Source organism: Eublepharis macularius, chromosome 2 (genome assembly GCF_028583425.1).
Source record: "Eublepharis macularius isolate TG4126 chromosome 2, MPM_Emac_v1.0, whole genome shotgun sequence".
Classification (NCBI taxonomy): Eukaryota; Metazoa; Chordata; class Lepidosauria; order Squamata; family Eublepharidae; genus Eublepharis; species Eublepharis macularius.
The window spans coordinates 26,331,343-26,347,616 of NC_072791.1; the positions used below are offsets into that span (position 1 = coordinate 26,331,343).

A 16,274-nucleotide genomic window follows, 5' to 3' on the forward strand; every position below is an offset into this window, starting at 1 on the left:
TGATATAATAATAACTTTTGGAAAGAAAAGACCTGGTATTTGCAGCACTCTCAAGGTTCATTTATCTTATTATTGGAGCAAGAGTTGTAGATTTTGGCTTGGATCTTATGAATGTAGCGTTATCTCTGGCTCTCTGGTAGCTGATGGGAGAAAGAAAATTTTTTAAATAGCTGTCGGCGATGGCATAACATCACTTCTGGGAAAACCAAGAAGTGACCCTCCCCATAACCTCTCTAGGAATCTCTGGAAACTCTGTAGTAAAGCAACAGTGTTTTGGTGATTTCTAGAGAGGACTGATGTCACTTCCAGGGAAAACTTGTTTGTCCGCATGTTCCCACTACCAGTCTCCTACTGGTTGCCAGGCCAGTCAACCCTATACAAACAAGTTTCATGTTCATTAGATAGTCTCTGCTGTGGAGCATGCTTCTTCTTTGGGTAAAACTTTCATTTGTGCAAGGTCCCATTGAGAACCATTGATTTTGTGCATGCAGTAGGGGAAGAGGAAGCATGCTGTGCCACAGGATATCTAGTGTACATAGAACTCATTCATAGGATTCAAGTCTCAAGGGAATTTTTTATTTTCAAAAAAGGTAAAATAGCTACAGACTAACATGGCTCTGAGTCCTGTTTTTGGAAAGTTACAACTTCGCGAGTGGTTTTTTTGGGGGGAGGGGCATTGGCTTTGTTGTCAGGGTCTCCTTTTGCAAAACACAAAATGCATACATTTCTGTAAGCAACAGCTGAACAACTAAACTGAGCTTGAGATACAGTTTCTACCTTGTAAAGAATGGTCAAACTTAGAATGTTAATGGTGGCCCCTTCCCTCAGTCACGAGTATAGATATGTTCTGAATTGAAATTTAATCCCCAAATCTGAGCAGTCTTGTTTTTTTTCTCCCCTGCATGTAAAAGATCAAAGCATCTTTGGAACACCAAAGAGCACTTAGCCAGGCAAGGCACCGTGAAGGTGTAGGGACTCAATTTATCTCATTCAAAATTGCCAAAACGTTGATGTCGTCAGTTGCTGATTAGATGTATTTGAACTGCGGAACCATTTGGCAGCTAATGCCATTATTATGTACTTCAGTATGACTCTAGTGGAGTTCAATTGTGAGAGGCTGAATTTATCAGACATTATGTAAAGCTAGGAGGGTTTTTTTGTTTGTTTGTTTAATTGTACAGAAAACTGCTGCAGAAAGGGAACATCTTTCTTACTTGCTGCCTCCCCAGGAATAAGCCTGTGAAGGTGGCTTGTATGGCTGCATTCCGCATGGAGCAGGAAACAGAGTTTTGAGAATATACCCCCATGGGAGATTTGTCACACTCTTTTCCATCCTGTCTCTGTGTGCCTGAGGTAGCTGAACATCATATTGAATGAGACCATTGGTTCTTCTGTTTGTTAAGTCACGTTATGTACATGGTTCACTCTAGTCATCTTCAGAGACCCTGGTTCAGATGCCTCTGCAATCTCAGGCTAGATGGCAACCTGAGAAAGGGCCTTCTTGGTCATGGCACCAAAACTTTGGAATTCTCTCCCTAGGGAGATTTGTCTGTCCCCCCTCTATTGCTGTCTTCCACCAGTGGGTGAAGATTTTTTGTTTTGCTTGGCATACCCCCAGTAACTGTTATTGGCCCTCCTGTTCTTGGTGTTGTATGTTTGTATGTGTATATTTTTATTGAAGTATTGTTACACTATTTTAAATCTCGTTTTAATTTTAAAGTGTTTAAAGTGTTTTAATTTTTTTAACGTTTTAAGGTTCACTGCCTTGGGGGCCCTGTTTGTAAGATGGCTTACAAATATTTTCAATCAATCAATCAATCAATCAATCAATCAATCAATCAATCAATCAATCAATCAATTTAAGCAACAGAGCCAGTAGCACCTCAAGGGGCAGTGTGTGGATGTGACAGCAGTGTGCATGTGTTGGGCAAACTGAAGTTATTTCTCCCCATGTGTTGTGGTCACAAATAGAAAAGGCCTAGTATGGGTAGGAGATTGCGTTTCCTCAGTGCATGATTTACAGAGGAGGCTCTGCACTTTACAGCGTGTGCACACGTTGCCTTTGAGTGTGCCTTGCAAATATGGAGTTGCACAGTAGAAAATTATAAAGTGATGCATGATCTAGACTGCTATTGATGAGCTTGAGATTGACCAGATAATAGTTTATTTAACTCACATAGTTCATTGTGTGTGTCATATGAACGCAGGACATTGCCTTATACTGAGTCTGACCGTTGGTCTGTCAGGGTCAGTACTGACCTCTCTGACCAGGGACTGGAACCTGGATCTTATGCAAATAAGACAGATGCTGTATCACTGAGCCATGCCCCCACCCCTATAAGACTGAACACATGAAGCTACCTTATACTGAGTGTCACCCTTGGTCTATCAAGGTCAGTATTGTCTACTCTTTCCCTGATCACATCAACTACTACCTGATGTTAATAATTAGAGCCCATGATTTTCATGCAGAAGGTACCTGATTTAAGGTCTTTCTGAGACAACTCCTCACTTTTCCTGAAGTCAAGCCAAAGGCATAGAATCAGCTCGTATGTGACCCTTCGCACCTCTCGAAAACTCAGCATTAAAATCTTTTATTTTTGATGACTAGATATTTAGCCCTCTGTACAATATTTCCACCCAAGCCAAAGCAAAAAGAATGAAAAGGGAACTTCCTCCTGTGCTTTCAAACCAGTGATCTTGCGCTGGACTTAAAAAAAAAAATTAAAAAGAGGAAAGATGGGAGTGGGGAAGAATGGAAAGGAGGGGAGAGGGAATGGCTGGCTAGATGAGAATAGCCAATCACAATGCAGCGGGCTGGCAGGAGGTGGGAGAGAGGGGAAAGAGGTGGAGCACTGAAAACGGAATAAAGAGTAGGCATGGGGAAACAGGTTACTGCAAAGCGGATTTTTTTTAATACCCCAGTCGGGGTATAAGCACTCCCAGGGAAAAGCCTCATAGTGGCTGGAGTGCGTATTCATGGAGGCAACCTGGTGCAGACGGTCACAAAAAAAATGCACTATAGGAACTGAACTGGCAAAATTGACCTGTGCAGACTCGGCTTTAATCCATGGCATCTCCAAGAAAGGGATCTCCCAGGAAGCACTGCTGCAAAAGACCTTTTTCTACCTGGGGATCCAGTTAGTTGCTCCACTCGGCATACAAAGTACTGAGCAAGATGGATCAGTGGTCTGTGTAAAACAGCTTCCAGTGTTCACTTCTTGTGGATCACAATTGCAAAGAAGTAGTTCTCTGCACCTTCCCTGATGCAATTAACACCTTCCAGGATCACATTAGGGAAAGCAGCGCATCCGAGTCTCCCAGTAGAATTATTCTTTTGTAGTTCTATCAGTTTCTAACCAGAAAATAATAATTAAAAAAACCCAATCCTCTTTTCAGGGCAGGCTTTGTAAGGAAATGGGTTTTTAGTCTGTGAGCAAACAGTGCATTTAATTAGGATTTCCCTTTCCTTGATCCAAATCTTGCTGCCCACTTAGGTCGCTTTCCCCCTCTCTACACTTTTAAAAACAAAGCAGCGGATAAAATATTGAACCAGTGATTTTTTATTTTTTAATTTTTTTTCGCCCAAAACGAGTACTGTTTCCATTGGGTTATCTTTCGATCTCGTTTGTGAAAATTTTGGTGCCGGCTTTGCTGCACAGTCTCCCAAATCTTCTGCAGCTCCATTTCCATATTCCTGCGTGCTTGTTCTTTGTTAATCACTTGGCAAGCGCTTATTTGAATATTAAAAATTTCTTTAATCATCAAAGGCAGGAGCACAGCTTCATGAATATTCATATTTTTTCCCTCCTCAGACTGGATTCTAGTTCATTACCCTGCACAGTAAAGCCAAACAGTCATCAATCGCCCTCGTTACCGCCGCTGGCGTTTTGATTGGCTGCCTGCTGCTGGTAGCTTCCCCCCCCCTTGCCTTTCTCCATGAGCTGTCGTGTACCTGCCAACAACAACACCCCCCCCCCCCCCAATCAACAATGCAAGAATAAATTTATCTGGTTAAAAAAAAAAAACTTTGCAAACTTGTCAAATATTCCTTGTTCACTTTTCCCCCTCCTGATTTTATTTTATTTTTTAAAAATTGAAAGTACAATTTATTTTTTGTAGAAAAGGGAGAAACTTGAGCTGCAGAGATGAATATTTGTCAAGAGAGTTGACGTAAGTTTCATTTGCATAATGACTTTGTACTTCTGCATTAATAAAATTTGCATATGAAGCCATGTTAATTACTCCTGATCATGCTTTTTGCATTCATGCATAGTAATTTTCTCCGACTTGTGAGAATTAATGTCTTGGTGTGGGGGGGGGGGATGGAAGAGGGGGAGGGAGTAAGGGGACTGTCAAGTTTCTGTGCCAGTGCCCCTCACTCTCAGATTCTCTTCCTGCTCTTAGTATTGCTTCTCTTGATCTATGACTCATTTATGCAATATCAGTAGGAATCCTCACTATAAAGAAACATATCAATTCAGAAGGAATCCTTGCTTGCCAAAACCCCCACCCTCAAAAAACCATTGTAAGCAAGGCTAAAGATATGCTTAACTCCAAGAGAGTAGTAGAAATCAGTCATGGTTTGATTTTGGATATGCATAAAAGTGCTCTATGTGTGTTTGGCTTCAGAGTTTTTAGATCTTGTGCTCAGTGTTTCTGTATGCAGTGTTTGTGTACATGTCTGAGTTTTTTTTTCTTGTATTGCTGTGTGTATATTACAGATGTTAATCCTTAATTTTTTTCTGCATCAGCTGGTTTCATGCACCATTTTCCAAGTTTGGGTTTTTCTATGGGACGTAGGGAAGATACTGGATTGCAGTTGAGAGGCTGCACTGTGATAAGGAAAGATGACCCACATTCTTTTTGTTGTTGTTTAACAATTGCTACAGGAAAAGAAAGTGAGTCAACCTGTTTTTTGGAAGCTCTTCATAACATTTATTTGAGAGTTTAGTAAATGGATGATTGCTGTGTGTGAGTCACATATGTAGACATGATACAAGGTTAGTGTAGAAAAATCTATGAATAACAGAAAAAGGAACTGTACAGCGGTCTGTCTGGAAACAGAGGTTCAAACTGTAGCTTTGAGCCTTGCCTTACAATGACAGAGATTGACATTGCTACTTTAAAAGGCATTAGAAATTTCAGATTCTGTCTGTCCATCCCTCCATCAACATAGGTTTAGGAGTTCCAAGAACTTCTTAAACTGATTTTAATGGACTTGAATATCAACTCAGGCATGGCTTCATTGGATAGCTTTTGGCTTCTTGTTGTGTAATGCCACAGCAGTTGTACACACCAGGTGTATAAAACAACTATCGTCTCAATTGCTGTGCGCTGGGAATGGAAAATGTGCATTGGCCAGAAAGCTAATTCACATTACAAATGCCTCTCCTCTGGTTTTTGTCTTTTGTCTTTTCTATGGGTCATACATTAATATAAATAACACATAGAGAAGTTCAAAGGTGAGAGGTTCAAAGTCTCAATGTGAATACACTCCACGACTGCATCATACGTAGTTACAGTTATCAAATAACATACCTGCACCTTGCCTGGAACATTTATTACTGGTACCAAGTCAACCCCCCCCTCGTCAAAATTTGTCTCTTTTTAATTGTATATGTACTATGTTGTGGGGCCCAGGGCAATTATGGGTCTTTGTTGCTCGTAAAAGGTCAAAAAAATGTGAGAATGAGCTCACACTGAGAATGCTATAGTGACCCATAATTTGCAAGTATGTACATGTTATTGCTGTTAAGACGTGAAGCAGCCTGCAGTTCTTCATCAGTAATGTAGGAATAATGTATAGCTTGTATGGTTTTTGTGAGAATTGTAAATCCTCTCGCATAATGTTTAAGCAAGGAAGATGCTGCTTTTGTTAGCAGGGCGCTCTGAACATCAGAAATATCTTATGATCTAATGATCATATGAAGAGTAAATCTTCCAGAGTGAATACTAAAACACTAAAAGATTTTCCTTTTTAAAAAACATGGGTACAGTTGTACATTTGCGCTATGTTTTATTGTTTCCTTGATGCAAATGAAAATAATTGAAGATCATACCTGAAATGTAGCTTCGTTTTGTAATGTTTTAAATTTCAGTGGCATTCTGTGGTTTGTTTCTCTTGGCTCTTTTTTGGGAGGGGGAAGTGGATAACAAAAATATTTCTTAGATGTGTTTGGAATTCACCAGTGTCTACAATATTAAAGTCTTAATGTCCATTTGCAAAAAAAATGATATTTAATCCAGGGCTGTTCGTTTTATATTCATTCACATCAGAAGGTGGGATAAAATACAGTGAATAAATAATAGGAATGATTCCGCTGTTAAAATTCCAGTTGACCTTGTTGGGAACTGGCTTCATATTCATGATGAAGACAAGACACTATAGAGATCATCATGGTTTATAACAGAGAGAGATCGCCTTCTATTTTCTCAAATGGAAAATAAAAGAATTAGATTACATATTGAAAAGAAGACTTAAATGCAAGCCACACATTGGCATTCTTCCATGTAAACAGGGGGCACTTACAGGAATAACTCCTGTTATGGAAGACTCTAGTTCCAGCAGGTCTTGTGTCTCTCTGGGAAAGATTAAAATTAAGCCACCTAACTGAAATTAAGCATTAATGCTTAATTTCTTCTATTGTATAGGTTCTGAAAGTCCGATGCCAACATAATTCTAATTTTTTGTTGTGTTGTCCTAGATGTTTTATAGACAGCATTTTACAGAACAGGTAGATTTTATTCTCTTTTCTAGTAAAACTGTATAGAATAGGATTAAGAGTGTCTGCAAGAGAGTCTAAATTTAGGGCTGGAAGACTTAAAAAAACAGATCCTCAAACGCAAGTGCCACTTCATTTGAGATAAGCTTAATCAACCCTTGGATTCAGTATAAATTCCACACCAAACTGATGAGAGCTCTTGTGTTCCGTGTTTAGTTACTAAATGATGTTTGTTCATCTCGATTGTAACTTTTATGAATGTACACAATTTGGAGTTTTGGACTGGTGAGTAGCTCCGTATTTAGCCCCTTTTTAGGTTGACAAATGAGAAAACCTGCTGTCTCAGTGAAACAAGTAATTTGACAACAGTGAACAAGAGAAACTACAGTCTGCATTGTACTGGTACAGTAATGCAACATCTGGATTGATCCCAGTCATTCATTTCAGTGGCTTGATGCTCCCAGAAGTACTTTGATAGAGTGCATCTCTTTGGTGCGAAGGGTGCCGGGGGAGATGAGGGTTGGATTTTCTGAGAGCATAAAGCAGGTTAAGAACTCCAGGAATTCAACCAGGTCTGTGTGATAGGTCAGAAACTTAAAAAGTAGTACCATAGTGCCAGAACCAGTTCTGGGTGCAAATCTACCAGAAAATTCACTGGCACAAATAAAATTGAAACTGGTTTTTCCCTAAGTGCATCTCAACAGGGTTTGTGTGGATTGTGTCTCATTCTGTACCTTTTATCACCTCAAATTGAGATTATGTTGCTTTGTAACTCAATGCAGAATGCAAGACGATGGAACAAGAGTTATTAACATATAATGCAAGAGAGACAGAAGTAAGCTACTAACCACCACCATCCTACTCCCTTACTTCTCCTATTACCTTATTTAACAAGTCTGTTCAAAATCGTTATGTGATAAACTATGATGAAGTCTTTTAATGTTTTTATCATCATAGAGCCTTCAAATAAATGTTCCTTATAGATGTACAATTAAAATAGGCTAATTTCTTTCTCTCCCTACCCCATCTTTTCACTGATAACCTGTATACAAATGCTGCATAAACATGTATGGGGACAGGATCTCAGGGGCATAAATGTAATATTCCTAAGTGTTGGATTGCCTATTGCGCTATATTTTCTGCAATGAAAAGATAAATACAGTGTCTTTGTTTCCTATACTCTTTCCTTTATTCTTTAAGCCAAGAGATCTTTCCAATTCTTTGGCTGTTGGATAAAAAAAGATTGCAAATCTGTCAACTGATTTTATTGGAGAGAAATTACAAAAAAAAAAAACTCGTTGCTTTGGTCTGCATTTGTTGAAGACGTAGCAGGACGGGTCATGTAGTTTCTTAGGAAATACTGAATAATGACTTGAAATAGGGTTTCCAACTCAGAGTTGGGAAAATTTCTGGAGATTTGTGGGGGAGGGACTCTGGGGAGGGGAGGGACCCAAGTGTGATTGAATGCTACAGAGCCCGTCCTCCAAAGCAGCCATTTTCTCCAGGGGAACTGATCTCTCTGGTCTGTTAATTTTAAGAGATCTCCAGGCCCTTCCTGGAGATTTTGGGGCTAGTTGGCCATACAGATTGGTCAGAATGTTGGACTCTGCAGTTTGTTTATTCTCATTTGTGTTCTAAGCTGCTGCTGTTTAGAGTGATCTTCCTTGTCTGTCTTTTTTCACTAGCTTTCACTTGGGTCTAATGTAGGGAGGACTTGCCCGTGAGATCCTCTGGGGGCAGGTTGGCATCCACTGAAGAGCCTGAGGGTAGTGACTCAGTGAGGGAGATATCTACCATCCTCATATTTAATAGAGGTGCGGTTTGTTGGAGACAGACTGCACAGCCCATGGTCAGAAGAGAATGAGTTGCGTGTTGGGGCTTGTGGTTTTTTGTTCTTTCTGGTCCCTTCCTGCAAAGGAGTGGGGAAATCAGAAACTTGAATGGGTTGTGGTTCTGCTTCCCCTTTTTGTGCTGCAACATGTCTTGAAGGGCGTGACATGTTAGCATTCGGGGTTATCTCGTATTGCCTTGTGGTTAGGAGACAGAGCTATGAGCTGGAAATTAAATCTCATCGCACCCAGGACTTCAGTGGGCACACAACCTCTTGTGTACATAACATTTGAATATAATAATGCTAGCCTCCATTAGAGGCTTCTGATCCAAAGCCTGCCATTTCTTTTCATTTGCATGGTGCACAAAAGTCATCTTCATATTGAGATATAGAGGCAGTCTCTGTTATTTATTTATTTACCTTACAGCCTACCTTTTTTGCTGAGACTCAAGGTGGATAGCAAAATATTAAACACTATTCAATCAGAAAGCCCAAGAAAGCAAATAAATAATGCAGTAGGGCTAGGATTATTAACTATCTACTGTAATGCTGTAAGTGGTAGAAGAGAATGCAGTAAAAGCAAGTTCATACATACAATTCACCAACTTTGTTTGAGCCTGTGGGCACCTTTGGAATTTTTATATAGGGTGGTGGGTGCGGCCACAAAATGGCTGCTGCGGGAGATGGAGCCATACACAAAATGGCTGCCGCAGCTTCCCTTCAGCCACATAGAGAAGATCCTTGTACTGTGGTGACAGCTATTGTCAAAGGAACATTTTAAAAAATCTGCACAGCCAATCAAATCTCCAAGGGCCAGTCAGAAACAAAAGCGCCACCTGGCCCCACCCACTTTCTAAAAACACTTGGCGGGCTCCTGGAAAGGTATTGGCAAGTACCACAGTATCAGACTGGGGTCACCTGCAATACACAGAACTATAGATTATTTAGTAATTTAATTAATAAATAAATCCTTTGACCATTCCATCTTGAATGATTCTTCCAGGAGTTTAGACTCTTGACCAAGCCTGTGCTCCTAACTGTGTTGCTCTCAGCTTCACTGACACACTCAGACCTCCTCACCACGTTAAGGTGTGTATCCAAGAGGAGGAATGGCTGGTGTCCCCGCCCCCTGATCTCCATGGTGCGGAGGGCAATCTAAACTCCCCTCTGTCTGGAGATCAGGGGGCGGGGCCACCAGCCATGTGACCATTTTCAAGAGGTTCCGGAACTCCATTCCCCCGCGTTCCTGCTGAAAAAAAGCTCTGGATATAATCCCTGTTAGTGGGTTTATTACCTGTTTGTGTAGCAATTATGTGGAGAGCAAATGTGGTATAGGCGTTAGCATGTTGGACTAGGATCTGCGAGAACCAGGTTCGAATTCCCATTCTGTCATGGAAGCTTGCTGGGTGACCTTGAGCTAGTCACAATGCCTCAGTCTAACCTACCTCACAGGGTTGTTGGGAGGATAAACTAGAGAATGGGACAATGATGTAAGCTGCTTTGGGTCCACATTGGGGAGAAAGGCAGGTTATAAATGAAGTAAAACAAACAAATAAATTCAATGTGAAATCCAAAAGTGATGAAAGAAAAGAAAAGAAAAATCCCTCAAAGTGCAGAGATTTTTTTTTAAAAAAAGCTTTTCATCAATGCACACAATTTTTTTCCTTGATGCTTTGGAATTATGCTGGGGATTTAGCCCTGTTCACTTGTGGTTTTGGCAACAGCTTCACACAAATGTTTTGCCCTCATAGTCTCTTAGCCATTTAAGATAAATGACAAAATCACACGCAGTCCGAGCAGTCTGGAGCACTGGATCTTCTGCCAAGGATGAAGTACCCCTACTGGATTCACATGTATAGCTGTCAATTCAACATGCTAGCTGCAGCTTTTGAACTGTGGCACTCAATATGAATAGGATGCATTAGAAAATAGACACTGCTTTGAAATGAAAGGAGACGAGTTTAAAAAAAAATTGTTGCTTGTGTTTGTATTCTTGTATCGTTCCAAAGAGTTGTTACTGTTCAAAAACTAGTCTTTGCCAAAGAGTGTTTTTGTGGGCCATATGATGGGAAATTATTGGTGAATTAAAGTTGGGAAACCTTGTCTACACAGAAAACTTACTGGATGATGTACTGTGCTGTGGTCACTGCAATATGGATCTGTTTCTAAATGATCCAACAGTCTCCTCTCTTCTCCAGTATCCCATATGACTCCCTATGTTTGCTTGGCAACACTGTAAGATGGATCCAGCCAGCTTTTTCACTCACTCAGTTACCCTTCTTACTACCTTTAAGACTAACCAATTTTATTGTAGCATAAGCTTTCGAGAATCACAGTTCTCGAGAACTGAGGTTCTCGAAAGCTTATGCTACAATAAAATTGGTTAGTCTTAAAGGTGCTACTGGACTCTTTTTTGATTTTGCTACTACAGACTAACACGGCTAACTCCTCTGGATCTATGACCTTCTTACTACAGCTCCCATCTCACGATCCCAGACATAGCCTTTTGGGTGGTTAGAAATTTCCTCCTTCCTTTTTCACCAATGGTTGGATCCAACTTTATGTCAATTAGACAGCAATGGTGCTTGAGCATTGTAGAGAGCAATTCTAAGCAGTTTACTCAGAATTTTACCCAGGTCTGTTTAGTGGGGCTTGGTCCCATAAAAATGTTCTTAGGATTGTGCCGTGCATGGCTGTTCCAGCATCCCTCCCCCCCAAATTCACAGGGCTAAATTCCTTCTTGATACGCTGGTGTAGACACATACTTTGTGGTTGGAGCTAAAAGTTCAGTTGTTTTAGCTGTAGTATTGCTAGACACTTTATCTGTTTATCTTGTACAGGTTTTTTATTTAATTGTTGCTCTCTGAGCCCAGTGAACGAGGTAGAATGGAAATCTTGATAAAATAAACACCTTCGCTCTTGAGACTTGTAAATTTATAACACAAGCTCCTTTTGGTTGTTAACTACTCTGATTCAAAGGCTTCGGGTAAATATCGACTTTAAATAAAGATGTAATGGAAGTCGTAGTTTTTGAAAATCAGGATCCAGCAGCCACGCCGATTTCCGATTAGCACTGACTGAAGGTGAACTTCATACGACATGTGTCTGTGTACACGTTTTTAATGCTTTTATTTAATTTCTTAAGTCATAGCTCTACATTCTGACTACTGCCAAGAGAGCAAGAAAGAAAATGCATCCAACAGAACAGGAGCAGAGACTAAATACTGTTTTAAATAACAGATGATTTCTAGATGTGTTTAAAGAATGAATAATACAGTTGGAGGAGTACAATATCCATTTTCCCCCAACTGTTTGTGGGGTGGGGGGTATTGCTCTGTCCTTTGCAGTCTCAGTACGGGGAAGCGGAATATATAAAATGGAGCATACAAAATGCATTTCTGGCTGTAGCTCAAGTGACAAGGCAGCCACAGTAGCCCATGAATGCTTTATTCTAGGATCTTGATTCCTGGCACCTTCATGAAGCTGCTTGAGCTGACAATCCTGCACTTTGCCTCTATTGGTGTGTCCACCCTGATTCAGTAGCAGCTCTGCAAAAAGCCGTCTCCAGTTCTCTGTTGGCCTGCTGCATTAGGACAGCCGTAAAACAAGAATCCCCCACCCCTGTCAATCTGGTTCCCAAGCACGTGTCCCATGACGCTGGCAGTCTCTTCCAGTTTTCCTGCACACTGACTCTAAAGTAACTGCTCTCGTTGGCCATCTCAAGCTCCTTCCTTCCAGTTCTTTCAGAAAATCACTTGATAAGTAGCTGTACTGCTTTATAGCAGAAGAAAAGACAGAAAGGAAAGTACTGGGACTCTGCCTGGTTTATTGTGGCATAATCTTTTCTGAGATGGAAGGTGGTCACTTACTAACCTGGTCAATTATGGGCAGCATCAATTATTTACTGTGTCAGTCGGGCAGAATGAGAACCCATCACAGGGCTTTTATAGCCTGGTATTGGAAAAACAGGTCACTAGCTTCTAATATAACCTCTTACTTTCTTGCACAGTTAGTTCAGTTTTCATTTTTGGTTTGATTGAGAAAACCATATGAATTATATTTCTACAAAACAATCTCTGCATTTAAAAGCACGTTTTGTATTGCTGGATGATGCTTCCAGAACTGAAACACGTTTGTGAAACTGAAGGCAGGAAGTTTTTCTGGATGTACAGTATTCTTCTAAATTCCGTCTGTAACAAGTTTTCTATTAATTACAGAGAGCAGTTCCAAAATACATTAAAAAGACATGAACCCAGGTGTCCACATATTCTGAGGTAGCCTGATAAGGAAGTAGGCCTATACAAATGGCATGAGAGGTACAAGAGAATATAAGAAATAAAAATAATTGTTCATTTAATATTTTAGATGTATATCCTGCTCTATCCAGAATGCTTGGTTTGCGTGAGAAAGGTATCCCACCCAATAAAAAGTCCCTAGGTAAATAGGTAAAACAGTGGTAATAGAAACTTGAAAAACACTAAATGTTTGAAACATCCCCCTGTCTGACTCATGATCTAGACAGCTTCAGTTTTTCTGGAACTTTCAGTCCTTCAGCCCTGTGAATTTGTTAGGCAAATGTGTGCTCTGAGTAAGGCCTGGCAGTTGTACATTGCTCCTGTTTTTCACCTTTCCCTTCAAACCTAGGTACCACTGACAGATTTTTCTATTGTTTTTTCCTCAGGGCCGTCCAGGCCTGCAAAGCTGCTGGCGGCCTCCATAACTGCCTCCTCCCACCCTCACACATCAGTGATCGCACCGCCACCTCTCCGTGCTCTGACCTCAATCCCGCCTTGCCTTAGCCTGCCCTGCTGTGGTGCGCGCGCAGTCTCAGTTGGCGGGTCTCAGACTGAGACGTCAGGCACATATGGATGTCATTGTCAGTTGTCAGGTAATAGAAAAATTTTATTGTCACTATCTGAAGGTCAGCTGCTGATATGGCACTCTCTTTACTATGGGAGCGTCGCATCCATATGGGAGCAGCCAAAGCACTCTTTGCCGTAAAAATCCTTGCCGTCTCCAAGAAGGGAATGGAGATCAGTCTTGTCCCCCCACCCCCTTTTTGGGAAGGCCTAGCTGGCCTTAGATGATGCCACCAGTTGCTGCTGTTCTGTTTTTATGAACTAATGTCTGAGAATCCTCACATAAATGTGATATCCTGATACCAAGACTTTATCTCTTTGGGCTGTTTACTTTAAGCTTAATTGAATAACTTTTAACATCTGAGGTTTTTCTTGCCTAATGATTTATATAAACATCTTTATTCAGATCTTGTAGGCATATGGCATACTTGTGGTCCATACACTTTCCCTCTGCTGCTATAAAAAACAAAGCTTCTTGTTAATTTCTTCCATCTATCCTAGATTCCTCAGTGCCTTAATGTAAGAAATCCAGTCTGGACACAGAACACATTATACATCTTAAAAGCAATTGAAAGAGTACTCCACTAATCGCGTACAAAGTTCAGCCTAAAACCAATGGGTGACAAAATATAGTTGAAGTATACTTAGTTTTTATTGAGGGAAAGGTATCATTAGGTTACATCCTTATAATTTTTAAGTTAAACTCTGCTCTGGGTGAGCCAACTGTTGGAGTAAAGTATAATATCTTTATGAGATAGTTCCAGGGCTTTTTTTCAGTAGGAATGCAGTGGAACGGAGTTCCGGCACCTCTTGAAAATGGTCACATGGCCGGTGGCCCCGCCCCCTGATCTCCAGACAGGAGATCTGGAGTGGCGCGGAGGGCAATCTAAACTCCCCTCTGTCTGGAGATCAGGGGGCGGGGCCACCAGCCATGTGACCATTTTCACCGAGGGCAATTTAAACTTTAACCCCCCCCCATTCCAGCTAACCCAAAGTGACATCATTGTGCGGTTCTGAGTTCCACTACCTCTTTTCCCAGAAAAAATGTCCTGAGTATTCAGGGATATATTACGCTACACATTTTTTTTGTAGCATTTACCATTGCTAGAAACTACTACAACAAGAGCCTTTTCATATAATCAGATTTCTGTTGCTTTCATTTTTTAAAAAACAAATGTACACAAAAGAACAAAATGATGTCCCATTCAGCTACATTAACCAGGGCTGCCCCCTGACGAACTCCAAAAAAGGAGCCTCTTGTAAGAAAATGATGTATGATGGGTGTCAGAACATTAATGATACTTTATTAGAATATACCATTTTTGAAATATATTCAGGTAAAGTTGCTTTTTGGCAGTTATGGCACTTCTGTTCTTTTACATGAATATTTCTGTTAATACTAAATAAAGAACAATTCCTTGAAATAAGGCACAGTAACATTAACCCACACATTTCCTTTAGCATGGATGAGAAATGTATAGGAAAGACACAAAAAAAGGGCAAACCTAAGTGGAGAAAGAGAGAGAGAAGAAGGAAAGAGAAGAGGAGGAGAAAAGAAAAGCATTCACAAACTTCTGCCAAATGAAAATGCAGGGTTTCAGGAGTTTCGGTCCTATTATAAGATACTTTGTGTGCTGCAATAAATACACAGGTATTACTAATCTGCTGCAGGCAGTCCAGCCATCTTCCCTGGAGGTTGCTCTTCTGTTTTGCTGTATTTTCCCAGGAGATACTTTGTTCACAGGAAAAGCCTACTCTTCTTTCAAATGGACTGTGTTCATTACTACGACACTGTCCTGTGGAAGATGGTTGTATGAATTTCATGAATACCTGCTAAATATCACCTGCAGTGCTTATGATACCGTGTGACAAAACATCACTACACAGTCATAGCAAGGGAAGGGGAAGGAGTTCGATCCTTCACAGTAAAAAGGTCCCATAGCAGAGCTGGGGAGGACTTTGGTCTTAGACCTTGAAATCCATGGGAGGAAATGATACTAGAATAGATAGTCCAATGGCCCAAGTCCTCATAAGACAGCTTCATGAATGTTGAAAATGGTGTGAATGATGGAAAAGGTGACTCTGGTGGCAGAATTTTGGGATGGGAGAGCTAAAGTGAGTCGATTATTACTTGGAAGGTCCCCCAGCCCTCTTGTGAATGAACCAAGTGCCTTCCAATTGTTTTGGTACTGTTTTCCCTACAGATATTCACGTCTAGAGCATTTATTTGGTGTAGTATAGAGAAGAGTCTCCTCCATGTAGTACATATATCAGGGAAGCGCTGCTGTATTTGCTCACCACCACTTCTAAGACAAACGTACGCCAATAATGGAAAGAATAAAATCAAGAATAGATAAGGAAAGAGTAACTTACTAAAAGACACACGGGAGCAGGGGGACTCTTGTGTTTTGCATGCTTTCCCATTTCATCATTGTGCACTATTAGGGTTTGGAACAATCTATTTGCTGAACTAACAGTGCCACTTTTGTGTTAGGGGACAGATGAGCTATTATGGCTTCCTGTAGCGCTTGCTACAGTCTACAGCTCTTAGAGAACAGGTTTTATCAAAGAACATGCTAAGCGTTTATGACAGTAGTTGGTTGAGTTTTGCTTGAAAGAAACGTTTTCTCTCCCCTGGAGAAGAGGTACTTAACCCCTTATTGTTTCCTTGTCCACACAGAACAGAAGAAATTAGGTAACATTTCAAGCATAGGATAGTGAAAATGGCTCTCTGAGCTCATATTTTATGGGAAACTTCAAAATTAGAAGAAGCTTCTCTTTGAATGGAATTTGTCATGGGTTTAATATTGAATCCATTACAATTCAGAATCACACAGCAGGTCTGCGATCCAGAGGAGT

At 40.6% G+C, this 16,274-nt stretch overlaps 1 protein-coding gene across 6 annotated transcripts in view; it reads left to right on the forward strand.

Moving 5' to 3' along the window:
• Positions 1–16,274, forward strand: part of BCL11B (BCL11 transcription factor B) — a 174,553-nt gene that overhangs the window by 72,336 nt on the left and 85,943 nt on the right. For 3 of the 6 annotated variants that reach the window (XM_054970695.1, XM_054970698.1, XM_054970696.1), the window contains exon 3: positions 13,238–13,444. The exons of the other annotated variants lie outside the window; for them this stretch is intronic. In XM_054970695.1, the coding sequence (XP_054826670.1) occupies positions 13,238–13,444 (207 nt within the window). The remainder of the gene's footprint in view (positions 1–13,237; positions 13,445–16,274) is intronic. 6 annotated transcript variants of the gene reach the window in all.